The following is a 26,513-nucleotide window of genomic DNA, read 5'->3' as shown; positions in this document are numbered from 1 at the left end:
TTTCTTGTTATTTCTGACCATTTGCTTAACAAAATGAGCATTACACCTTAGTAAATGATATCCAAATTAAGAGGAATCCTGCTGATTTTCCATTTGGCTCTGGCTGAAAAACCTTTTCTGCTGCTGGAATAATCAGTTTTAAACCAAGCCGCATTTTCTCCATCAAAGAAATTAAAAAGATTAAAGCTCTGTCCCAACTATATCATTTGTAGTCGACCGAAACCTGTCAAAAGCCATATTCAAAGACAAATTTGACCTCTTCTATGTTTCTGTGGTGTTGAATTACAACCGTGATGTGTTAGGCAAATAGATGAAAGACTAAATTAAAAAAAGACTGTGTGCCTTTTTAGCTTGATGGGGTTAATTACTGTGAACCCCACAGGATTTTCTTCACAGCAGACATTTCCACTTGTCATGTGGGAAATGCAGAGGTGTAATTAATATAAGAGAAGACTGTCTGAAAGGAGACGGTAGATGAGCAGCGTACACAACAGGATCCATTAGTAATGCTAGATACCTTACAAATGTGCAATTAGCACGAGGAAATGCTAAGCTTTTACTTCAGAAACCTTTCAAAGCATCAAACTGCACATAAGAGTTCCAACTCTTACAAACACAGACACAGTCAAGTTTGTGGGACTAAATTCATTTGCAATGAATGAAGCAGAGGAAAATGCACTAAAAATGATGACATTGTGTAACACGGGAGTAAACAGAGTCAAAAATCAAAACTTTAATGATCATCACTGCCCTCCTCTGAGTTTAAAAAGGCATTACGGCTGAGAAGAACCCAAACTGTCACTTCCATTAATAAAAGGCTGCTAAATTAAGCCACTTTTGGGATTTTCATTTGCAGTCTACTGAAGGACAAACTCACCCACACACAGCTACAGAAGAGTCATTTATTACTCCATTAGAAGAAATACAAAGATGGCAGAGAAACTCTGATCACATTAGTCCTCTGAAAATACAGAAATACCGAATGCTGCTTCTTGCACGAGGAAAATCCCGTCATCGAGATGAATGGTGACTACTGCAGAGTAAAAGGAGAGGGGAGCCACCGATGGAGATAGCTGGCTAGTTTCAATTTCTAGATTCACATTTTAATTTGCTACAACCGGGCTATTGAAAACATGAGACACCAAAGTACTTCTCAAAGCAGGGCCAAAAAGTCCAGCACTTTGAGGTTCAGGGTCTTTATTGTCTTTCTGGACAACCGCACAGATGCTCTTGAGGCTACGTCACAATTCTCCTAGCAACCGTTGCCCATTTCCTCACCGGATGAGCGCTAATAATAGCCACATTCAAGACATAACAATTAGGTTACAGCACTTGTACTGGACACGTCAACAGGTGAATGAGACGATGACATAGTGTAGTCAGCTAATCAGCCTCGTCTTTCATTAAACAGTAAATCAACTCAATACCAATTGTTTCCTTTAGCTCTCTGGCCGTGAACCTGCCTTAGTTGCCCAACTTGAATTTGATAAGCTTAAACTTTAAGTTGCTTGTTGGTGTTCTGTGGACTCTGCTCTCTAGTATTGCTGGTTCTCCTCACTCCACAACCGGTAAATTTATATGACATGTGATTAAGTTAGCAGAGGTTGGGGGGGGAAAAAAAACAGAAGCAAAGCATGGTGTACTAGTTGAATTTGCCCTGAGCTCCACCCACCACTGACAACAACAACTAGACAGCCTGTGACAGCTCTGGGCATGACAAGACCCAGAGGTGAAAACGAGCCTATCAATCCTGTCCACTAAGCAAAACCAAATCTCATAAATACTTTTATATTTCCTCCAGAGGATACAGTTTTCACTAATAAAGTAATCCACATTTGATATAAGACACATTCAAGTACTTCCATTTACTTTGAGGAACCGATATTTAATTCAGAAAGCCATGAGAGCTCCACGAGCGGTGCCTCATGATTTTTCAATGTGCTGTGTGTGAGCTGCAGAAGTGCTGAGGGTGTGTGTGTGCGAGTGTGTTTGTGTGTGTGTGTGTGTGTGTGTGTGTGTGTGTGTGTGTTTGGTAAAGTCCAGTCCTTGGTGCGTTTCTGTCCGGTCTACATTTGGCTGAGGAAATGAGCGCGTCCGTTGTCTTCCAGACGGCGGGTGAGGATCTCGCAGCCGGTTTCCGTCACCAGCAGGGTGTGTTCGAACTGAGCCGAGCGCTTCCCATCTCTGGTCACCGCCGTCCAGCCGTCTGGCCACGTCTCATCTTGCCAGCCACCTGAGACATTACACACACGCACACGATTTCTGACTTTGGCTTACACAAAGTCAATTTAGCAAAGTCGACAAAACAAAGCCTCTGAGCTATGCAATGACTCACTGTTTACCTGTGAGATAGTTAAAGGTTTTAAAGTGTAATGACCCATTTTGGAGCCTGGCTTTACACAATTTTACCCTGTAAGAACCTGTTAATAGTCTCAGCTTTGCTCAGTATATGCTCGACTGTGAAGGTGATTTCTGAAGGCAACTTGGTCATTTTGCTTTAGGATGAGCTGATTAGATAAAACAATTTGGTTTCTTCAAAGGCTTCTGTTCCTAAAAACCAAGCAAAACACCATTTATGGTGTATTATGAGAACTACACTGCAATAAAGCTGCAAACAGAAACAAGAATTCCAATGTTTAACTTGACATAGTATTCTAGTTTTAGTCGCTTGAACTATGTAGTTTGCAAATAGTCTAAGGCAGTTTTCTAACATATTCATTTGATCTATTTCTGTAAAGATTATTATTCATACAAAGGTTACACTCACCTTCACATATCATGGGCTCAATGGTGAACACATGGCCAGGCTTCATAACACCAACTGCTTTGTTTTCTGGGAAATTAAGGAGAACATAAATCATGCACTTTTGAGTAATTAATGCTAACACATTCAGCGCTAACCGTGGGAGTTACTCACTGGCATAGTGCGGCACATTGGGAGCCGTGTGGAAAAGTCTGTGGATGCCGTGGCCGCAGTAGCTGCGCACCACGGAGAAGCCGTTGGCCTGAGCGTGCTTCTGGATGATGTTACCCAGCTCTCTGTAGCGAATGCCAGGCTTCACTGAGGAAGCAAACAACACAGGGCTTAGTTTATTTCCTGAACCACACACACTAATGTAACTATTTGACATGGAAAACGATGTTGTTTCTACGTCAATGTTTCAAAATGTAAAGTATTTTCCTATTTCAGGTTTACAAAGGTAATGTTGAGTTTGCCTTCAGCAGTCAATTGAATATCTTTGACTATTAACTGGACAAAACAAGACCTCTGAAGAGGCTGTGGGAAAAGAGGATCTGCTTTTATTTTTATTGCGCAGACCAGAAAATAAAATGTGATTAACTGATAATCTTCCATAATGCATGATGTTCCTCAGCAGATGGTGCATCCCAGTTGCCCCGCACATGTAGATAATCAGAATTTGCAACATCCTGGCCACTTTAAGGATTGCAGTTCACAAACTGATGGGTCACTGAGGAATGACCCATCAATTTCGACTTGCTCTGAAATGTAAGTGCTCTCTGGTGGCCGAACTCTGCTAATTCTTGTTATTCAATGACCTCAATATATTGATACCAATAATCCCAATAAGCTAATACTGGCTGATTTAGCCAAAGCTGTGTCTTTGATTAAACAAGGGTAGATAACATAACGTCCATCACATCAACACAAAACACCACCATCACTGTAAAATGTTAGAAAGACAGAAAGTGAGCCTACCAGAATCAATGGCTTGCATAAGGCATTCATACGTAGTCTGAACCAGTTTCTTTGCTCCTTCGTCCACCTCTCCAACAAAGAAGGTTTCGTTGAGGTCGCCATGGAAACCATTGTGGTACACAGTGATGTCCACTGCGTGAGCGTGGGAAGACAAATATGTCAGGACCATTGTATCAGATGACAAACTGAATTCTTTTATGTTTAACACAAAGGGAGCAATATTATGAATGACCTGCCAAGAGCAGTTAATAACAGGCGCTAGCAAGTTTTCAGAAAACACGTATCCATTTGCAAGGCAATACAAAATATCCTTTTATTAAAAAATTGCTGATAAAATTGGAAGTGCCAGTTTGCAAACTGGGACTTTTCCCCACTTGAGGAAAAATATAGACAGCAGAGAATCTGACTGGCAAAGCCCCACTGGTAGAGGTTAATGAAACTATTTGTCTTGTTGGGCCACGCAGCGAGAGATGAGTTGTTGGCAAGTACTCCATCAGACGCTCTGAGGGGAGTGGCGGATAGAAGACGTCGCCTTAGCAGAAATATTCATAAAGAGGCTAAAATTGGCCAAACTCCTGCTGATACCATTTCGGGATCTCAGTACAATCATTTGTCATCCCAATTCCCCTTCCCCCCCCTCACCTCAAACATTTACCAGTATACAAACTCAAGCATTCACAGGACTTTGCTAGACATTGGGAATATGAATACATTTTTAAACACTGTAGTATTAAAGTTCCCTGGAGATTAAAGCACACGATGGCAGTAAAGCAGGAACAGATAAGAGAAGACATGTGAGGCAGTGAACGCACCATTGAGGATATCTCCTTCTTGCAGGGGTCTTCTGTCTGGGATGCCATGGCAGATGACTTCGTTAACAGATGTGCAGCAGGATTTGGGAAAATTGTAGTAGTTGAGAGGGGAGGGGTAGCAGTTCCTTGCTAAACAGGCCTGTCGGGACAAAGTGTGTATGTTACAGAGATGGCAGCAGTGCAACAACAGAGTACAAATGTAAATGTATGACAAATATCGAAGATCAATAATCCATTTTAAAGGAGTTCATTTGATATATTTAACAGTTCAAACCTAAGTGCTTACGTTGCTTACATGCCTGGCGCTGACATGTGGATGAACTATAATGAGCCATAATGCGAGTTTGTGTTTAGTGGATCCAAAAATGAGGCATTGTGTCTTGTTTCAAAACAACGCACCAGATGTACGGCGTGGTCAATTTCTTCTGTTGTAACGCCTGGTTTCACCATCACGGCTGCAATGTCCAGAACTTCTCTTGCCAGCTGCAAATAGCACACATGTCAAAATCGCACTGCAATAAAAGGTAAGCTAGAAATGCACGCCTTGAAAGCAGACAGTCAATACTGATTGCTACCTTGCATACAACTCTCATGCCCTCAATGTCCTCGGGGTAAAGAGTCTTGATCTGTGACGTCCCCTTCAAGAACTGCTCGGACTCAGACATCCCTACGGGACGGAAACAAGGACAGACAACTGGCATCACTCACACGTCAATACTCAGTGAAACTGATGAGCTCATTCAGCCAGGATCTTGCAATAGCAGCTGCTGTCAGTCTATCAATTTCCAGACTGTCACTGCTGGATTTACATTCTCCTGATTGATTTTGTTTTTCCATCACAAGTGACAACTAAATAAATCATCTGTTACTGAGAAGGCATTGTCATTCATACTATAATTTTAACAGTTACACTGCAATTGGTGCAACTGTAACTATTACCCCATGCAAGAATATAGATACTTAAATAAAGGCAATCATGTTAACCCATACTGTCCTATGAGCTTTACCTTCAGTTGTCTCTGACTCCTCGCAGCTTCAACAAGTTACAGTACACAATTAATCCACCTCTAGACCATCAGAAAACAGTGATTTAGTTTCAGTAAAAACCACTGTGTAAGAACAGGGAACATCTGGAAAAATAAATAAAACACTACTCTCTATAGCAGAAGGCAAATCTACTCTCAGAAAGCCATGGCTAAAGTCTAAGCCCAGGGTGCGCTCTCATGAGAAAAGTTTAATCACTACAAACAGGTATTCCTTGTTTTAGGACATGAACGTTGTTTTTGATATGTCAGAGGAATAGAACTACTGATGGTAGCACAGGAGTGCCACCTGGTTTAGTTTTGGTACTTTTAATGTGAAATCCTTGTGATGTTTAATTTTTTACTGCTTGTACAGCAGTATAAATCTGAAAAATAAACTCACTTCAGGTATGACCTCATGTATGATCATGAGGACCGATAGTATATTTAAATCCAGTACAAAACCAAACCATCTTTCTCACAATATCAACAAAAATCACAAGTGTAAAAGTAGAATTGCATCAGATTGCAGTCTGTCTATTAGTTTGCACTGGTGTTCTTAATAAAGAGTCATGAGTGCATATCAAGCTGAACTGTTTTGATATTTTGCCAGCTTCAGCCCTAAACATCTAACAAGCATCTTGTGCTGCTATGAATAACTAGCCACTCCTATAAAGACTACACTACAGCTTCAGCACCTGAGCAGAGGCAGGCTCTAATGACACTCACACCGTCGGCTCAGAAGAACAAAGCTCGGCAGCTTCTGTTATATGGAGAACAACAAAAGTGCAGGTCTCAGTGCAGCAGGTCAGCTTGGTAACGACCGATCCAACAAGAGCCCAACATTTTAATTGGACTGCAAAATGCATACAAATATCTGTTGGTCAAAGCACCCGTGTAATCAATAATTCGCTGGTCCATAATTTATTAACTCGACCAGATGAATGCTGGATGAACGTGAACAGTTGCCTAGCAACACAGACATGAGACAGATTAGTGTTTGAATCAAATGCTGGTGTCCTTTTGACCTGAAGAGGCCACAGTGTGACAATGGAAATCAATTGGACTTACTAACACTTTGATACACCTGTTCTGAGAAGAAGCGAAGTATGAGAAAAGGACCGTGTGTACATTATGTTTTCAGAATGAAAATCACTGCTGAAAATGCTTGTGTTCAGCCCTGAAGCGGGACCGAGCCTGAACTAATAAGAGGCCTCTATCAGGAATTTTTCGGCCTTTTCCTTTGGAATGTGCAGCTAGTTGATGTGTACCGGCTGATTTGAAGATGCTCACTGTCCACATTTGAGTTATTAAAGAATCCCTATTTACCAGTAATAATTTAAATCCATTGAAACACTGTCCTGAATCAATTGTACTTCACTCCCCGAATTGGCACCACAGGAGAATGAAAGGAGACTGTAACCATGACTACCTGAGTGTGGATCTATGCAGTCAGATGACACGGATGCAGAGGTTGCCATGGCTGCAAAAAAAGAATGACTTGCCCAGAGAAATAAATGTAAAATAAGGCAGGTTAGAGTAATCTCAGCTTGTGATAATTTACATAAAAGAAACAAACTGGTGATAAAAAAACACAGCGTGACAGCAGAGCTGTCAGCAGGTTGACTTTTCCCTGCAATAAATCCAACACCAACGAGGGAGAGAGATCACCGTGAGATATTACAGGGACATTAGAAAGAAGACTATTCAAGTCCGGTTTGAAACACCAGCTTAGAAATAAAAGGCATCAGTACAGATGTGCCTACATGATATTCACTGATTTCAAAGTGCTACATCTCCAAAAGCTGAACTGTGAAATTATATCCATATACTGTATGCAGCAGCTTTAAAACGAGCTGCACTAAGCACAATACTTTGCCCATGTAGATACATTTAAATCCAGATTTACTGATTGATCTTGACAAGATCATAACAAGAAATATCAGGTTCTGGATTTAAAAACAGTCCAGTGAGCGCTGTGGGAGAAGAAACGATTAATCTATCAGTGAATGTTTAAAGGTTTAGTCCACACTTTTTCAGCACCCCTAAGGAGTGACTACTGAGCAACACAGCAAATCATGATGAGCTGCTCCTCTGTTCCACCCCACTCTTAAAATCCTGATGAAGTCAGTATGTTGGAAAGGCTAAACAACACCATCAGCTAAAAATAAGGTTAGAGTCTGGAGATGGACTTTAGGAAATGGTTTAGGAATCAGACTTACACCAACAAGGAAAATCTTTTAAAGAGCAAGGACAGAAGCAATACAGAATGAGAGTATAGCCATTGTATCTCAGGCTGATACTCACTGAGTCAACTCAACTCCACGTGTAACTGCAGGATTACATATTTCTTGTCAGCGAGTAGGGTCTACTTGTGAGTAACATGAATTTCATCATTAGAAGTTGAAAATGATGCACAAATCAAATGGTCTGTGCCCAACCACATCTGTACAATAAGGTTACTAAGTAGCTACAGCATGTAATGTAAAATGTGTTCTGCCCATGATGTAAGAAAAAGAACGTAGAGGCTCATATGTGAATTTATCCTTTGAGTGGACTTGAAAAGACTAGAAACAAGTAAGCAAACATAATCCTGGACAAACAGTGAGCACACATCTAATTCTGCATCTGAATATAAACCATGTGATATTAATTCTAATGCATGAGCTCAATCGTAAACTGGTTGTTGTGGCTGAACGCGGCACAGTTGCCTCACCATATTAAATATGCCCACTTAAGCAAAATTAAAAATGAACAGGTGACAAATATCTCGATAAACTGCTGAATTTCAATTATAGCACAAAACTTGCTGATGTGGCTCTTCATTACCCGCCTGTTCAGACTATCCTCTGTGTGTACAGATCTTTAGCTGACAGCACAAGACGTATCAGCTTATCTGTGCATTCATGCAAAAATGGCAGAACATGCATGCATGGATGAGTGCATTGTTCAGACAGAGACAGAGACGGGCCTTCAACAGGTAGCTCTCAATGCTCATGCATGCGTTACTAAATCTGTGCCATTAGTTTCTAACTCATTTATTGTGGTAATAATGAATGTGGTCTGGACTTTTTTCCCCCACTTAGCTGATGTCAACACATACTTACGAAATGACATATTAGTAACTTATTTGCCACTAAAATACCAATGAACCCATCAGTTATGCAGGTCAAAGTCAGGTTAAATATTGTAATATTTTCAATTTATACCAAGACACCACAGCTTATGCTCATCATGTCCCATGCCCCAATTTGAGCTAGGGTTGATTTCTGATTTATCAAAAGTATGAAAGCCCTGAATGAATCCTCTTACTTGTACACAGTACCTCTGATGAACTGCACTTTCCTGCACAGTGTGACATGCCAAAAAGGATTTACAGCTTAAAATGAATAAATAAATAAAAAGATCACTTCTGCTGGAACAGAAAGAGATCGGGTTACCTCTGGGATGATCAGCATAGTCAGGTCTTTGGATGTCACCTGGCACAGGTCTCATGGGAGTCTACAGAGAAGGCCAGAAGAAAGACAGACAGGTTAACTCAGCGTGTCAGTGTTTATATAAGAGAATCCTTGAAGCAAGTAACAAAATGTAGTATTTCCTTTTAGTGTCTGTGTTTGATTTCCATTCATTTGAATAAGGTAAATACCATAAGATGATTCTTATCTTTATGCTTGAGCTTGTACCTGTTTCATGCTGTGTTATAAATCCAATGCACCCCACCACCACCAGCCCTTTTTTTTTTGATGCACCGTTCTGACATTAGTCGGATATTAGTCTGATCCTGATTCAAAAAGCTGGACCGGATATCAGTGTCAACGTACTGATGTATTCAGTTTAATTCTGGCTTTATGTGCATTTACTACACCTCGCATCAGTAGCAGTGGTACCAGAAGACCTAACACATCTCACGGGAAGCTAGCAGCAAAGGATCAGCAGTGTCTAGATTCTCAGATGTCCTAATCCAACAGCTTTTGTCTGTATGTTGGCAATAGTTTTTCACACAAACTGCAGCCAAGTGAGATGACACGACTGAAAAGTTCAGATGATGCTTTTCCTGTTGGCTTCGTTTATTCCCCTGATCTGTTACAATCTGTGAAATACTTGTTGGGATGATTTTATTACATGTAGATAACTCAATGTCATTTCACTTCACCTTTTATGTGTACACCTAGTTTATCTTGTCAGCAAGACAACTTTACACGCAATAACCAATGCAATGACCATCAACTAGGCTTAGTAGTGTACTGAAGCTGGGCTATCCATACCATGCCATGTTTGATCCCCAAAGTCCAGTTTGTTTGGCTAGTGCAGGTTAATGCAGTCCTATATAGTGGACTGTAGCTGTTCTGCCTGCCCGTTCATTTTTCATTACTTACCAGAGGGTAGTGAGGGCGTAGTTTTCCTGTGTAGCGGTACCCTGGCCATGGGTCTGTGTTGATCTCCTTCTCCACACAGTTCTTAGATTCATTTTGGTTCTTCTCTTCCTCTAAAATACAAAAGAATATACAACATACACATAAAACAACTCACAGGGTGTCTGAATCATCTGGCACAAAGTACAGAAAGAAGTTTCACCAACTCGTGACTCTAAAAGGACACGCATATGTAAGGGGTGCCACCTCTCAGCTTTCTGAGCTGCAATTTGATTGACAGAGGAGTCTTAAAAGGAAGCTGTGAATGATTTTGATCTGTGGTAATGGATATGTGCTGCCTTAGGCTACGTCCACACTAGCCCGGATAGATTTGAAAACGGCGTTTTCGTCTGAAAATGCTCTGCGTCCACACTAGTGTTTTCAGTCGTTTTCACAGAGTTGTGCGTTCACATTGAAACGACCGAAATCACTTACATTCCAGTCCTGCGCAAAAGCGAGTGAAAATTAAAGAATTTGAAGAAAAGCTAACAGGAGCATGTACAAACTTATATTAATCTTTTTTAGGTCTGTCAAAATTGAGACCAATCAAAACAACTGCTGTGCAATGCACTCAGCTATCTTTGTTTAATTGGTCACATGACTGCATCACATGACTAAAATGCATCATCATTTTAGGACGTCTGCGTTTATGAGCATCCACACTGCGAGGGGGCAGCTCAGTTTTGAAATGTATGCGTTTTCAAGACGCTGTGTTTTTCCTTGAGGAAAACGCCGTCTCAGTGTGGACGGGAGGCCAAAAACGTAGCCTTAGAGTTGGGTCATCTTGCCATGCGGGTGTTTCTTTTGACAGTCACGCTTCAGTGTGGTTACGAGTTTGATGAATGAATTTGCTGAGACTTAGATTTCATGTACGTGGGAAAATTAGCGATGCAGCGGGTATAATCAGCATTTTTTAGTTTTAGGTTTCTTTTGGTTCAGACCTGTTTCAAATTATGGCTATCAAATAGTGGTTTTTATTTTGTGTTGGAATTGTCTGGTTTTTGCAGTCACTAATTTGACCTTGTCCCACTGTCCTTTTTGATTTCCTTGTAGCTTTCATTTTAGTAGTAGCAGTAGTTACTGCATCTTGTAAGGACTAAATAACTTTTTATTTCCATTTTTAGAAAACCTCATTAGTTTGTTTTGTGCCACTTCCTTGTTTCAATCCACAGTATGTAATGTATAGCTCTAAATTCTTAACAGTACTTGTTTGTAGTGTGTGTACCCATGTCTGCACTGACTGCAGTGTTTTCAAAGTTATGGTGTGATCACTTGCAGTGCAGTGATATATTTACACTTTTCGGTTTTCCGGGTTTAGTTGCAGCTAGGATATTACAGGACCATATTTGAATGTAGTTAGTATAGTCTGTTATTATTATAAATGTGTTTCTTTTTGTTAGTCTCATTTTATGATTATAGTGTTACGTCATATAAGCTAAGCATCATGATAGCACAGTGGTAGACAGTGCCCAATTGCACCTACTTGCTTTTTTGTGCAGCAACTTGTGAGATGCCCAGCTTCCTTTAAAACATTCCTGCAAAGAAAAATTATTATCATTACTGTTACAGCACAAATTTTTCAGTGAAGTCCATATCAACAATATGCAACATTCACACGTGATCACAACCATATAACCCAATTATAGTCAGCTACAACTGAAATTTGGGTTACTTTACTTTGAGAAATAGCAGAAAAAGGATGGCCTGCTGCCATCGGTAAAGGTCATCTTATTCGCTGATTTGCAAACAGAAACCATCAAGGCCTATAAATCAGCGTGGACAGTTAATGGCACGGAGTGGAAAGCAGAGTCTGGCAGCAGAACCAAAACTGCACTCACAGCAGAGCCCTTTAGGGTCAAATACCTTTGCACTACAAGATCGTGTTGCTGACAGTGTTTATTACTAACTATTTATATTTTCAAAGCTTTTTTAGCTTTTCAAAGAAATCTTGAGAGATTTTACTCAAAATTCTACTGATCATTCTAATCCAGTGTATGCAGCTACAAAGGAAATATCCACGTGGTATAACTGGTAATTAAAACACAAGTGGCGTACCAATGTGCTTGTCACTACTCTAAGCTGCCAAACTTCTGAAAGAAATGTGTTTGCATACTACATGTAGCTCTTCTGATTTCCAGCCAAGTAGGAGACCCAACGCATAAACACTCCATCTTTAAAATGACACATTTCCTACAGATGTTTGGTCTCGTGGGAACCAAAGAACCAGGATGATCTGTCGGGCTAGAGTTGCGTGACATATCACTTTACAACTCAAATGCAAGTGTGTGCAACATACTGCATCACTTTATGTAATTCCTACACAATAAATATGACTTCATAAACCGTTTTACGTTAGACAACTTAACACCAATTGGCCACAGCTATTATTTTGACCAGGGTCGTTACATGACTCATTTTAGCCATAAGTTAGCTAGCTAAGCGTTTGCCCTCGGCCTGGTGGTTAGCAGGTAGCACCAGTTACAATCACTGGTTGCATTATTTATCGCCACCAGTCTGTGTGCCACTATACAACTAATAAGCATCCGCAACGTTCACAAAAAGTTGCGCTTTACCAATAGATTCACGTACACACAGCTACCTAGCTTGTCAGTTAGCAACCTCGTGATAAAACAGAGGGCCCCGGCACGCGGCACCAGCTCACATTTAAAGCAGACAAACCGGGAAAGCAGAAGTACCTGCGAGCAGAAATAGGAACCTTGAATACCAAGCTTGATACATGTGGGGCACTGAAGTTTGGCGTCCTTACTGCAGCCCTCTGTCTCACACTCCCTTCTAGCCTCGGTGCTCGCCATGCCTGCTCCGTCTGCACAAGGGGTGGAGTCGACGACAAGCAGCCAGCCGGCGCAGCCAGCCAGTGGCAGCTGCATGCACGGCGCATGTCCGCAGCGGGACCGTCACGTTGCATAGTTCGGTCCAATCAACAGAAACTTTCCTAACAGAGAATTGTAAGATGGCGACCGCCGAACCGGTGAGTACTTTCTGTAAAGAACACATGAAAACATATGAGGGTCTTCTCGCTTCGATTACAGGGCGGTGTCAACCGTAAACTTCACGTACAACTCTTAACGTTAGCCCGTAAATGCTTAATGAGCGTTGTTGGGGCCGCACGTGTTGTTTTGAGTACTTCAAATTTGTCTTGGGTGCCACGAGCGAGGCGTAAAACAGGAATGCTTGTGTGTGGAAATCTCCCAACTTTCAAGCTGACGTTACTGCTACCAATCGAGGCAAGCACATTAACTCTCACCTGAAAACCAGTCACTTTTAGTGACGGACATTGCGCAGCGGTGAAGTGAACCTCCAAGAAATATGTGTTTATTAGAGGCACGTGAAATCATACCTTATATCCGAGGAGGACTTTATGTAAATAAAAATCCAGCTGTCAGAATGGTTCGACACATGACCTCTGCGGTCCGCCGTTAGCAGTGCTGTAAGCTGAGGTAAATGATGTAGAAGCACAGAGGGGATTCCTTATTTGTATTAAGTAATTTTATAGTTAATATTAGTTAGTCTTTGTCTCGCATCATAGTGAAATGTGTTCCAGATGTTCGTAATGGATTCCGTAAACATCTGCTTCCGTCACGGAATTTAAGTCGATCTAAGTTTCGTTTTAGGCTATAATATCAGTTTCTTTTTTTAAAAATGGGACTTCTACTAGTGGAAACAAGTAAACAAGAGGAAAAACCAGAACTCAAACATGTTGTTTTCAGTTTTATTGTATACCTTATATTAGTGTTGAGCCTCCATCTATTTTTTTTAGGAAACTAACCCAAGTCCTTCCCAGCCTGATGAAGATGGAGCTGAGCAGACCGGACAGGAGATTGTGAGCCCAGAGGCCTACATCAAACACCCGCTCCAGAACAGGTAGAGACCGCAGGTTTATGTAAAGCGACCCAAAGTTTTCCTTCAAGCAAGTCATGACACTTTTGGTAACACCTCAGGACGTTTATTTGATGAGCTGTTCTACAGCGTTATTTAAATTAACTTTAATTTCAGTGGTTACCAGTACATAAAACCTGCATGTTTATATACTAAAAAAAGAAAAAACCTAGAAAACCTGTTGAATGCCCCCACAAAGATTTCTGAAAACGTCTTAAAAACTCCCACAGTCTCAAAATTTCTTTATCTCTCCAGATAAAAACCAAAGATCAGAATTACTCGTTTAAATTATTTTATGCCAACACTTGTTATCACATTATTGAATAGTAATTAATAGTATGGCTTGTCTGTTAAGGCCCAAATAATATATATATAATTGTTGCCTCACTTCCTATTACCAAATCGTGTCCAGTGTGTGTGAGTCATCTGTGTGATGTGTTTATAGGCCTGTAAATCAGTACTGCTTATCAGCTGAAGTCAAAAAGTCTGATAGTTTGTTCGCCTCCTTGCTTTGCATAACTGTTTGTTGTTATGCAAAGACTGTTATTAAAGTTTAAAATTGTATAATAAAGCCTTAATTACTATTTTTAGAATAGCAATTAGGCAGGCTTTGGTTTAATTCAACGGAATTAAAGTAATTTTTGTCTAAGTGGCTTGAAAATTGTGCTTTGGAGGCAAAACAAAACAAAAGCATTTCAGTTGCCATTCACATAGGACATGCCAGCATCTTATCACGGTCAGTAAGAGCGACCGCTTGTGTGTGGGAGTGGATAAATGTCAAGATGAAAAGTGCATCAAACTCCAGAGAAAAGACTGGTGACCTGTGTCAGACTCATGTTTGATCACAAGGCTCAGTTCGAGAACTGAATGACCGTTTCTCCTCATGGCCGAAGCAGCCGCTCATGCAGAAGTGAAAGAGAGACATGAATTGACCACTCACTGAAAACAATGAGTGCTGTGTTTACGGGAGGAAGAGGAGCCATTTACACAATTTGTCTGCATGATAGAAACATAAACAGAAGAACAAATGCAAATGTGTTTTGTTTCCAAGATAGATTTTGATGAGTTAAACCAATTTTCATCTTGATTGAAGACAGTGTCTAACAGACTTGGCAGTCATAAAATGTCATAAATACACATTTAATAATTAAAATATGAAGTTATCTCAAATGTGTTTTTGATGGATCTTCAGTGTTTTCATTGATATCGCACAGCTAGGATTTCCAGATCATATGACTCTGTCCCACTCAACCCCCACCAAACACACAATTAGATAATGCAGTGGAACCGCATCATTAAATCATTGTTTGTCATTTACTTTCATGCTGAGTTTATATGTACAAAAAATGGTAACAGCAGGACAGTTAGATGAGCTGATGTAACAGTTGTGGCTTCTGTTAAATGCAAGAGTACCCAGTGCTTAGGCTGGGGATCAGTTTTGGCCCTGCAGGCCCAGGGCTGCAGTACACTCGTGGAAAATCTCACAGAAACCTCCATCTTTGGAAAAGGAAAGATCAAACTGTAAAGCACCTTTTCGGGTTTTCTCCATTTAATTATTAAATGGTAAAAGGACTGGCTTATGTATCGCATTTTTACTCCAAGTGAGAACTCAAAGCAGTGCTTTATACTATGCCTGTCAGCGTGTTCTAACGATCACACTCATACACACACTGATGGATGGATCAGGGTAATTTGTGCTTCAGTATCTTTCCCAAGAAACACTTTGACATGCAGACTGGAGGAGCTGGGGATCAGTCTAGTATGAAACAGTTAAAACATCCAGCGTACAAGCGCCGGACATTAAATTGATGCTGCTTTGCTGATTAAAGTGGCATATCCCATGATATTGATGTTCAAAGTTCATTATTTAAAGAAAAAAAGTAATAAAAAGGTAAGATTTTGACTTTAGATTGTGACACTTTGAGTGGGTGTAAATTATTTACAGATTTTTAACAGAGCTTAAGCTTGTGTTTTTCCATCACTGAAAATTTAATGTGCGTAGCTCACGTAGGAATTCTAAAGGATCAAAAGACTGGGAAAAGTTAGGTGACTTAAAATGCCAGATTTCACCCCACCACCGTGGACTTACTTTGTATGACTTCACTGGATAGTTGTTAAAGTTACCGTACCAAGAAAACCAGCTGATTCTGATGGGGTCGTGGGGTTCCACAGCCAGTTGTCTAAGTCTCAGAACAAGATTATTCATCTTCTTATTGTATTAATATGCACATTTGGACTTTTGTTGTGCATTTCATCACAAGTTTGGTCTTAAATTACCCCCTAACCTGTAGACAGGTTACCTGGTAACCTGGTAAATACACAGTATGTGACAGTAAATATAATTGATTGATTGCATTTTCTTAATTAAAATCTGGATGATTCATTGATAAAATGGAAAAACTCATATATAACTCTATATATATGAGTTTTATTAAATTGTACCTGTATCCATGTATTTATGCATGCAGAGCGTCGGATTCAAGCCTTTTTTTATTTCCCCACAGTAAGACTGTGATTGTCTGTGATGGCGTGGTGACCTGTCCAGGGGGGTTCAGTGTTTTTCCTCTCAATCCATACTTGGATACTTTCCAAGTACCTTCTGTGCTGAATACAAATAAGCCGTGAATGAATATTTTATGCATATTTAAATTCCACAAGGGTCTTTATGTCCAAAAGGGTCAAATATAAAAGCCAAACTCGACTGAGATCCAGTCAGCTAAAAGAAAAGTTGGCTCCTAAACACTTTAGTGGTGTCTCACAGCTCATTTTGATGAGAAGGTAAATGCTAATGGCTAAATATCCCAAAATATTGACAGTGGCATAAAGCATCTGAAACGGATTAATGTTATTTGTATTGACAGTGATGTGCATTTCTCAGTTTTCTTAACTCCCACATTGTTTTCAGGGTCAAAGGGTGATTGAGCCTGTTGAAGTCCATGAGAGGGATCGTGTAATGTATGTGGCCTTAGATCATGGCCTATAACTAAACATTCAAATGTCTGATAAACAGGTTCACTAGAAAAATTCACACAACGTTCTAATTGCTCATCAAACACTCTGCTCTGTGGATTTAGTACAGCTGAAGATATTTGGCTTATTATTCAGACCTTATTTGGCTCATATTTGGACTGTGGGAGTCTGTCTGCTTTAATTCTTTATTAGTTAAATTTTTTTGCCAGCCTGTTGCTGAGTTATTAGAGAGTTTAGTGTTGAGCATTTGGGACAAGCATCATCTGCATCTCGTGCATCCATACGTTGCTCATTTGCCCAGAAGTTCTGTTTGCCTTTGTTTACATTGTGTGTGTAATAATAGGCCTATTATATTTATGCAAATTTTTGTTTTCTGCTTAAAACAACAGATGGTCTCTGTGGTTCTTCAAGAATGACAAGAGCAAAACATGGCAGGCCAACCTGCGACTCATCTCTAAATTTGACACAGTTGAAGATTTCTGGGCGTAAGGAACGATAAATGTCTGGGATTCTTCTGTGCTCTCACTGAGAAACAAGCTGTGAGATACCCTGACTATATAATATGTTGTGAAATAGGATTTTATTAATGCTTTTCTGTCTTTATTTCAGTCTCTACAACCATATCCAGTTGTCAAGCAACCTAATGTCAGGCTGTGATTACTCACTTTTCAAGGTATGTTTGATTCGTTTACCTTTTCTGGACAAAAGCAGTGAGTGTTGACTTTAAATGCACATACATTTAATTAAATTGGGATTTTTAGTGACCTTTGCTTGTCAGTGTCTTCTTTAACAGTCTGTATTTTAAGTAAAAGTCTTCCAATATTCTCAAAGTTACATGTAAAAAAAACTACATAGCATCTTTTTAAGCTGGTAAATGTCTTTACATAGATATGAGATATGGCATTTGTGCTAGTTTTAGTTGTTTTGAGATACTAAATAAGCAAATAAAAGGCCCGAGGCCTCTTCCACATTTGAAGTACAGGAATAGAGATCAGTTAAATGTTTTAAACTGATATCCTATTATTATTTTAGACATTGTAAAACAATATCAGTTACTCCTGTACTGAAGTTGACTGCTTTGAGGGTCTGTCCCACAGCCCACATCATACCCCTCAAGGCAGTGGTAGTCCAAACACTGAACAGAAACAAATAAAGCTTCTGCAAACAGAACAATGCCTGACTGAACTGCCAAGACAAGAGTTCCAGTAAAAACAGCAGCATCATTGCTGGAGGGAAGGGAAACAAGAAAAAGCCAGCTCACAGCCAGGAGAGAGAGGATGAGTTAAAGTGGAAAAAGAGTACTGGACTCAAGCCTTTATGGAGGATCACACCAGTGATTATCAGTCATCATCTGTACAAATTTACATTAAGGAAATCTTCTGGGAAATAAAAACCTATCTGGAAATAGGTTGAAGGTGAATCTTTAAGAAAAAGGTGTTTCAGCACTCGCTGTATACACGCTGACTTTTGATATATTTTCGTTTTTCCGTCGCAAACATATAATGCCTAACTGTGGGAAAGATACATTGCTTGCAGGCAACGTTGAAACCTCGTTCTTAGAGGCTGCTCGGGATGTGTGCTGACAATTTGAACTATTGCTGCAGGATGGCATTGAACCCATGTGGGAGGATGAGAGGAACAAGCGTGGCGGGCGCTGGCTAGTTACACTCACCAAGCAGCAGAGGAGATTAGACCTGGACCGCTACTGGCTGGAAACTGTAGGTTTGACTGTGCTTGTGCTCTTCATCCCATTGCTTAAACCAGTGACAATAATAATCATTTCTCTAACCTCTCCCCAAAGCAGTACATTTATTACATGCTGGCAGCCATAATTAGTTACACCATGTTATCATTACACTTGTTGCCTGCAGAAAGGGGTGATTACAACTAAGCGTATCTTTCAGAGCTGAACCGAGCTCAGATTGATTTCATGTTCTTGGCAGCAAATGTGCGATTGCTGTGAGTGCGTGTTGAGCTGCAGGTTTGAGATCACAACCTGGTCAAATGAGAGCAATTGAAAATTGGTTTGCTTGCTTGGTGCTAACAGCGAGCGATGCTCAGCACAGATGCAGGAAAGAAAAGAAAAACATTTTCACAAGCTATAAAAAATATCACCGGGATGTTGGAACACTTATACTGTGTTGAATTAATACATATGGCCACCTGGGGCAGCAGTGAGCGCTACAATCAGCCAACCAATCAGCAAGTTACCACATATTATTTCTAGGCAGGTTTTTAAATGCGATAACTGAGAACAAGGTGACATATAGTCTTAAAATTCATACAATAGATGCAACTACTAAAATGTTGGTGAATTTGAATCTCAGTGATGTCGACCTGGAGGTTGAGGTGACTAAGATTCAAATCTCAAGGTCAACATCAGAGATCGTTTTCAAATAATCTTGTGACTTCAATAACTTAAGAAGGGCGTCGCCTAGGTGTAAAAGTTCACGAGTTTAAATATCAACGAGAACCAGGCAGCATTTTAAATCTCGCCTGATGAATGGCTACTGCCTATATGGCGCTGTTGGCAGTGCAGAGCCGATTCTTCCTTGGTGCCATTTCAGCAGGTTTTAAGATCTAATCTCACATAGCTCCACAAAATATAAAATTTGGGGTAATTTCAGTGGGAAGCCAGGTGCAGCGCACAGCATCTGCATTTTTTTTCTGCAGATTTTTTGCAGTAGCCCCGCACACAGCCACATATTTAAACTGTTTCATCATTCAGTCTGCCTTCTTTTGGTTACCAAGTCCGTGCCTGCTTTTTGGCCATAGCACCCCTGTAGATTGTAGATGGACCACTGGTTCTGCATCTGTGGGAAAAGCGTAGTAGAGCCATCTCAGACCTGGCTCCCACACAATCGCTCGTGGTTAGCAGCAAATGTGTTTTGCAAGAATATTCTCCATTAGTCATTAAATTTGACAGGATCCTGTTATATATTATACAGGCCTGGATCAGGGCCAGCGGAGATCCAAATTCAATTTTTAAATTTCTTTGTAAGATAAAAAATATTTAAATACTAGTTTTAAAATTAACATTCTTTGTATCTTTAAATTTTTTTGCAGTTTAAATCCTGTAGGATATACAGTGGGGCAAAAAAGTATTTAGTCAGCCACCGATTGTGCAAGTTCCCCCACCTAAAATGATGACAGAGGTCAGTAATTTGCACCAGAGGTACACTTCAACTGTGAGAGACAGAATGTGAAAAAAAAAAAATCCATGAATCCACATGGTAGGATTTGTAAAGAATTTATTCGTAAATCAGGGTGGAAAATAAGTATTTGGTCAATAACAAAAATACAACTCAATACTTTGTAACATAACCTTTGTTGGCAATAACAGAGGTCAAACATTTACTATAGGTCTTTACCAGGTTTGCACACACAGTAGCTGGTATTTTGGCCCATTCCTCCATGCAGATCTTCTGGAGAGCAGTGATGTTTTGGGGCTGTCGCCGATCAACACGGACTTTCAACTCCCGCCACAGATTTTCTATGGGGTTGAGGTCTGGAGACTGGCTAGGCCACTCCAGGACTTTCAAATGCTTCTTACGGAGCCACTCCTTTGTTGCCCGGGCGCTGTGTTTTGGATCATTGTCATGTTGGAAGACCCAGCCTCGTTTCATCTTCAAAGTTCTCACTGATGGAAGGAGGTTTTGGCTCAAAATCTCACGATACATGGCCCCATTCATTCTGTCCTTAACACGGATCAGTCGTCCTGTCCCCTTGGCAGAAAAACAGCCCCATAGCATGATGTTTCCACCCCCATGCTTCACAGTAGGTATGGTGTTCTTGGGATGCAACTCAGTATTCTTCTTCCTCCAAACACGACGAGTTGAGTTTATACCAAAAAGTTCTACTTTGGTTTCATCTGACCACATGACATTCTCCCAATCCTCTGCTGTATCATCCATGTGCTCTCTGGCAAACTTCAGACGGGCCTGGACATGCACTGGCTTCAGCAGCGGAACACGTCTGGCACTGCGGGATTTGATTCCCTGCCGTTGTAGTGTGTTACTGATGGTGACCTTTGTTACTTTGGTCCCAGCTCTCTGCAGGTCATTCACCAGGTCCCCCCGTGTGGTTCTGGGATCTTTGCTCACCGTTCTCATGATCATTTTGACCCCACGGAATGAGATCTTGTGTGGAGCCCCAGATCGAGGGAGATTATCAGTGGTCTTGTATGTCTTCCATTATCTGATGATTGCTCCCACAGTTGATTTTTTTCACACCAAGCTGCTTGCCTATTGTAGATTCACTCTTCCCAGTCTGGTGCAGGTCTACAATACTTTTCCTGGTGTCCTTTGAAAGCTCTTTGGTCTTGGCCATGGCGGAGTTTGGAGTCTGACTGTTTGAGGCTGTGGACAGGTGTCTTTTATACAGATGATGAGTTCAAACAGGTGCCATTCATACAGGTAACGAGTGGGGGACAGAAAAGCTTCTTACAGAAGACGTTACAGGTCTGTGAGAGCCAGAGATTTTCCTTGTTTGAGGTGACCAAATACTTATTTTCCACCCTAATTTACGAATAAATTCTTTACAAATCCTACCATGTGGATTCATGGATTTTTTTTTTTCACATTCTGTCTCTCACAGTTGAAGTGTACCTCTGGTGCAAATTACTGACCTCTGTCATCATTTTAAGTGGGGGAACTTGCACAATCGGTGGCTGACTAAATACTTTTTTGCCCCACTGTATTTATATATACCAGTGGTTCTCATAATTTTCACAATAAGTACCACCTCATAAAATATATGGCTCTTAATGTCGGTCATAAAGGTGGTACTTTAAAATACATTACTATAGGCCTGTTTAACACCCTATACAGTTTACACGAGACAATTTTCTTTCTTATATGAATGTTATTTATTTTAACTGTCATAAACAGGATGTGACAAGTGATAAAAATAACAACTGTACTGCATTAAAACATCCACAGCAGATGGGATATCCAATCTTTAAGTGATGATATGATGAAACCTGCTTCTGGGTCCAAACTACTCTGAGTTTATTAAGGCTGTTATGTTTTTAACATGTTTTAAAGCTTTGTATCTTGTTCTATTTAATCTCAACAAGCCCCTGAAAATAAGTCAGTGATCACTGTCGGCCTGTCTCGGTTTTTAACGTCACTATTCAAAGGTCGGTTTTTAAAACCTTACGATGTCACTAAACCCCAGTCATGCGGCAGTATATTAATGACAAACCTCGTATTGTGGATGGATTATCTCAGTTGTTCTCCTGACTGAAGTTTGGTCCGTTTACATCAATACGTCAATTTAACTTTTATTGAGTGGAAAAAAAGTTAGCGTTCATCCTCCAGCTTCACTTTGGCTACGTTCACACTGCAGGCGAAAGCGCATCAAATCAGATTTTTTTTGACGCTATGCGACTCATATCCGATCATGGTATGACAGTGTGAACGGCACAAATCCGATATTTTCAAATCTGACCTGGGTCACTTTCATATGTGGTACTGAATCCGATACATATCCGATGTTTCAGAAAGCGACTACTGTTTGAACGGTCAAGTCGCATTAAATTCGTCTTTTACGTCACTGACACAAGACAGACGCCAATTATCAGCGCCAGAGAAGACATCGCGAACGCTTCCTGGCCATCCGGTGAAACTGCTGGGAAGACAACGTTGGAGAAACGTTAACATTTTATTTGTACTGCATAATCTGCAGATTCTGACAAATGTCTGCAACCATCCTTTGAAGCACCGCTCCTCTAAAACAGCAATAAGGATCATTATTAGGTTATTTACATTATTATGTAAATAACAAAATAACTTAAAGCAAAAATTGGGAAACGTGAAGTCCGAAGTCTTTATATTAAGACCATCAGTCAAACAATATAGTTTGCTCTGGGTCTAAACAGAGCGCGTTGTGTGTGACGTCTTCATTTGCGCATGCGGCCGCTTTGAGCGTTCACACTAGAGCGCGTTTGCTGTCGCATTTTATTTGTAGTGTGAACGAGCAGACAAAAAAATCGGATTTGATCAAAAAATCGGAATTGAGCATTAAGACCTGCAGTGTGAACGTAGCCTTTGTTTATGTTATGCTAACCATAGCTGTGTAGCTAGCCACCACATAGCACATCATTATATACCAGCTAGCCCAACTTCAGTAACCCTACAAACGTCACTGCTGTTTAGGTTTCTGGCTTCATTTATGTTGGACGTGATAGCAGAGCTGTACGTTTTAATTTTTCAGAAATCCCTCAATCAGAACATGGTATATTATTTAATCTTAAAAAAAATCTTTGAAGACTTCCCACGTATCACTAGAGGGAGCCCACGTGCCACCAGTGGTACACATACCACAGTTTCAGAACCACTGATATATAGGATAGGATTCACTTACAGTATATAGGGTGAATCAGTGGGTTATTCACATTACGATTTTATTTAATAGGATAAAAACAATTTCTTCTTCCAAAGCTGGAAGAACTCAACTCAGGTAAAAGTAAATTCTTACTAAATTTCTTCCTGTTCTGACCTGCCATTGATCCTGAACTTAACTGAAGTGAAATATCAGAAGATCGGTTAATGAAAAAACACCAAGAACCCTTTAATGTTCTGCTCGTGTGATGATCAGGTTTGTGACTAAAGCTTTGGGTCGGCTGCAGAAGTTTTTCACATTCAAACAGGGCCGAGGCGTCTGAAGATATCGAAGGTGTCAGAACAAAATGTGTTCAGATACTGCTGAAATATCACACTAGGATTAAGTAGTAACTTTGGAAATAATAATGTCAGCGTAAAATGCCACCAAATACTATGTCGTGTCACTGATTTTGAAAAAGCAGAAATCCTTAAAAATGTCAGCTCCCCAGTAATGAATACGACAAGCCTCAACGACCTCACTGCCTTTTCTCTTGTCGCAAAGAATGAGGATTTCAAGTTGCTGTCAAAATAAAGATGTGATTCATTATGTCAAGACAACAGCTTTTCTTCCTCTGCATCCTCTCACCAGCTGCTGTGCTTAGTCGGAGAGGCCTTTGACGACTACAGCGATGATGTCTGCGGAGCCGTGGTCAACGTCCGCACAAAAGGGGATAAAATAGCCGTCTGGACGTCAGACTACGAGAACCGCGAAGCTGTAACGCACATAGGGTGAGGCAGATCAGATCGCGGTCTGTTTAAGTATTCTAAGCACTGAAGGCCTCCTCAGCATCTTACGTTGTCATTTCGTATTTCAACAGGAGAGTTTACAAGGAACGCTTGGGGCTTCCCGTGAAGATGACTATTGGTTACCAGTCTCATGCAGACACCGCTACCAAAAGCGGTTCAACCACCAAGAACAAATTTGTTGTTTGAGAAAGCCCTTATGTGCCTCTTTTCATTTTCTTGTCTTATTTTGTTGTTGGTGCACATGTTTACTTTGCTGCAAAAGACTCTGCGGAATGCAATCTGGAAGGAAATAAAGAGTTCATGCCAAATGTTGCCATAACCTGCCCAGGAACTTATACTATAAATGCTATGGAAAACAGATGAATGCAAAAACTTCCACAAACACTAATAATGAGAGGTATTAATAGTGGATGTCATTTAGAGTGCTTCATTTTGTACTAAACAAAATCGTTCTGATTTTATATTTTTATTTTGCGAATGGCAGGGAATCAGAAAATGTATATTTCTCACCTGTTTTACAGCATCGTTGGTTTGGCTGTAATCCTTATTGACATTAAACTCTTTTAATTTATTATATTAATTTGCTTGCATATTATTAGAATGTTAGACCTTCGTTTTATGCTTTTTTTTTTTTCTTTTTTTTTTTGCCTTGAGCCATTGCACGTAATCCACCTTTTTAAAGTGTTTCATGACATATATTCATTTGAGTGTTAATATAATTAAAACATTGGTTTTGCAATTATTAACTGTTAAATTGTGGATTTATTTTGTTGCTTTCTGTAAGTGGTACATTCCTTGTTATAAACGCTTTACTAATTGACTTGTGGTGATGCTCTATTGATGGACACTGACTTTTTGAAGTTGACTTATCAGCAGTGACGGGCAGATCAGCCGTAAAGTAAAAAGACTAATGTAGATATGATTATACTTAAGAAAAGAGCACTTGGTGTGAAATCTGGCTCTCCCTCGTTTTAAGATCCCTTAAAATGTCAGTAAAAAACACTTGTGAGAGAAAAGATTAGTTTGGGAAACGCGGCGTCAGTCCATTGCCACCAGAGCAGCTTTCAAATGTCACTTCGCCGTGACAAATATCATCACGTTCTCGGTGTTCTTCTAATAAAGCAGCAGGCGACGCTTCTACACGTAGATCCTTCTTGATCTGATGAAGCTTTAAGTGGCTCTTTAATGAGGTCCCTGCTGCAGTTCTGGTGGTAACCTTTAAAGCCCAGCTGTTTATTCATGTAAGATCCTTTACAAGCATGCACTTACATGATAAACACAGTAAGTAAAACATGTAATAATGTATTCTGTTTAGAGCAGATGCTTCAAAATACCTCGAATCAGTAATTCGTCTGCACCAGTGCAGCAAAATGCCACAGTAACCTGACAGATTTTTGTACTTTTAACTAATATGTAAGATTTCTATGCTAATAAAATGCTAAATAACTTAAAAAATCAGATACAGCAATTAAAAAAAAAAAATTCTATTGTAAAGATTATACACAACCACAGTAAACGACCTTGGGGCAGATTCAAGTGATTAAATCTTTCAAAGAATAAATCAATAACAGAATTAACAGGTAGTTAGAATAAAAAAATGTCTGAAATGTGCTTCAACTGGCAAATTTGGGAGGAAAAAATAAAGACAAAGGTTAAAACTTGTTCTAACATAATTGAAGGGCTTTAAGTGTCATCGATCAACGGGACTGTAAGGTCTAATAAGCCTTTGGAAATCCATTCCAACAGACCGAGTCTTAATATGTTCTGCAAAAGCTGAAATCACTAAGAATTGATCAGCCTTTTAATACTGCATCGAGGCCAATAGTTTTTTTTTTTTAAAAAATGTAAGAAACATCTTCCTAATTTCCTTTTGTCAAATTCAGATTTGCGGTGTCTCGGAGGTGCCTTAATGGAGGAGCTACACAGGGGGGATTAAACAGGAGATAATGGATTTCAGTCCGTCTTCAGTGTGCTGTGTGGAGTCTGCACTGAGCTTTTAAACACAGCTGCCATTAGTTGCTTATCAGCTGCAGTATAGCAGCTATAGAAAGCATTCAGACGTCTTCACATGCTGAAGAGGTCTATTGTGTTGTACATTTCATTTTAAGTAGAGAGAGTTGTATGTTTTCCTCTCGAGCTACGCTGAATAACCTTTTACCTTAAATGTAACTGTGAGTTGGAGTGGATCATTTTTGGCTCAGTTTTTCTTTCCCTTAGTTTAGTTTACCTGTTGTTGGTTCTGCACCCCGTAACATGGTGTTCCCACCATCTCCATCCTTTGCTCTAAGGACTGTGATAACCAGATAATAAGCTTGAATTGGGCCAAACTATTCTTTCATTGTGCTCTGAATTCTTTAAATACTGTCTCTCAAATCCCAAAGTCCAACCTGGCTGTCATTTGCGTTTTGCTAAGAGTGGCTTCTGTCTAGCTGCTCTGACATAAAGTGATGAATTGAATGAAATGGTTTTCTTTCCAGCCCGTTTTCACATCCCTGCTGAGGACTTCTGAAGCTCGGTGAGTGACTTGTTCACCTCTCTGACCAAAGCCG

General features: G+C 40.1%; 2 protein-coding genes across 4 annotated transcripts; one reads left to right on the top strand and one right to left on the bottom strand.

Moving 5' to 3' along the window:
* Positions 1 to 888: 888 nt before the first annotated feature.
* metap1 (methionyl aminopeptidase 1) lies at positions 889 to 12,826 on the bottom strand. Of its 2 annotated transcripts, XM_085256276.1 has the most exons (11): positions 12,661 to 12,826; positions 11,448 to 11,499; positions 9,929 to 10,038; positions 8,993 to 9,053; positions 5,106 to 5,197; positions 4,930 to 5,013; positions 4,531 to 4,669; positions 3,719 to 3,850; positions 2,918 to 3,061; positions 2,768 to 2,833; positions 889 to 2,233 (listed from the first exon to the last, which is right to left on the bottom strand). In XM_085256276.1, exons 1-11 carry the CDS (start codon positions 12,775 to 12,777, stop codon positions 2,067 to 2,069), a joined length of 1,164 nt encoding a protein of 387 aa, XP_085112402.1. In that variant the 5' UTR covers positions 12,778 to 12,826; the 3' UTR covers positions 889 to 2,066. The 2 variants fall into 2 exon arrangements, with proteins under 2 accessions (XP_085112402.1, XP_085112403.1); XM_085256277.1 differs by lacking the exons at positions 8,993 to 9,053; positions 9,929 to 10,038; positions 11,448 to 11,499; positions 12,661 to 12,826 and adding exons at positions 5,538 to 5,563; positions 6,282 to 8,980.
* On the top strand, positions 12,819 to 24,356 carry eif4eb (eukaryotic translation initiation factor 4eb). 2 transcript variants are annotated; one of them, XM_085256279.1, is made up of 7 exons: positions 12,819 to 12,953; positions 13,743 to 13,846; positions 17,221 to 17,316; positions 17,441 to 17,504; positions 18,436 to 18,549; positions 23,807 to 23,946; positions 24,036 to 24,356. In XM_085256279.1, exons 1-7 carry the CDS (start codon positions 12,936 to 12,938, stop codon positions 24,148 to 24,150), a joined length of 651 nt encoding a protein of 216 aa, XP_085112405.1. In that variant the 5' UTR covers positions 12,819 to 12,935; the 3' UTR covers positions 24,151 to 24,356. The 2 variants fall into 2 exon arrangements, with proteins under 2 accessions (XP_085112405.1, XP_085112404.1); XM_085256278.1 differs by lacking the exon at positions 12,819 to 12,953 and adding an exon at positions 13,057 to 13,209.
* The last annotated feature ends 2,157 nt before the right edge of the window (positions 24,357 to 26,513 follow it).

Source organism: Mchenga conophoros, linkage group LG19, assembly GCF_057382185.1.
Source record: "Mchenga conophoros isolate Kocher_MC1m ecotype Shallow Benthic linkage group LG19, M_conophoros_male_GT1.1, whole genome shotgun sequence".
NCBI lineage: Eukaryota > Metazoa > Chordata > Actinopteri > Cichliformes > Cichlidae > Mchenga > Mchenga conophoros.
Note: the sequence above shows the minus strand (reverse complement) of the source record. Positions and strands in the feature narration are given on the sequence as shown.

What these genes read in the sequence shown, in the direction of transcription:
- eif4eb (XM_085256278.1), top strand. Translation starts at nt 13,072, where the DNA reads ATGAGCGTTGTTGGGGCCGCACGTGTTGTTTTGAGTACTTCAAATTTG. An exon ending in CGTTACTGCTACCAATCGAG is followed by an intron (nt 13,210 to 13,742) that starts GCAAGCACATTA and finishes TATTTTTTTTAG; the next exon opens with GAAACTAACCCAAGTCCTTC. An exon ending in ACAGTTGAAGATTTCTGGGC is followed by an intron (nt 17,317 to 17,440) that starts GTAAGGAACGAT and finishes TCTTTATTTCAG; the next exon opens with TCTCTACAACCATATCCAGT.
- metap1 (XM_085256276.1), bottom strand. Translation starts at nt 12,777, where the DNA reads ATGGCGAGCACCGAGGCTAGAAGGGAGTGTGAGACAGAGGGCTGCAGT. An exon ending in TACGCCCTCACTACCCTCTG is followed by an intron (nt 9,054 to 9,928) that starts GTAAGTAATGAA and finishes CCTTCTCTGTAG; the next exon opens with ACTCCCATGAGACCTGTGCC. An exon ending in TATGCAAGCCATTGATTCTG is followed by an intron (nt 3,062 to 3,718) that starts GTAGGCTCACTT and finishes TTGCTTCCTCAG; the next exon opens with TGAAGCCTGGCATTCGCTAC.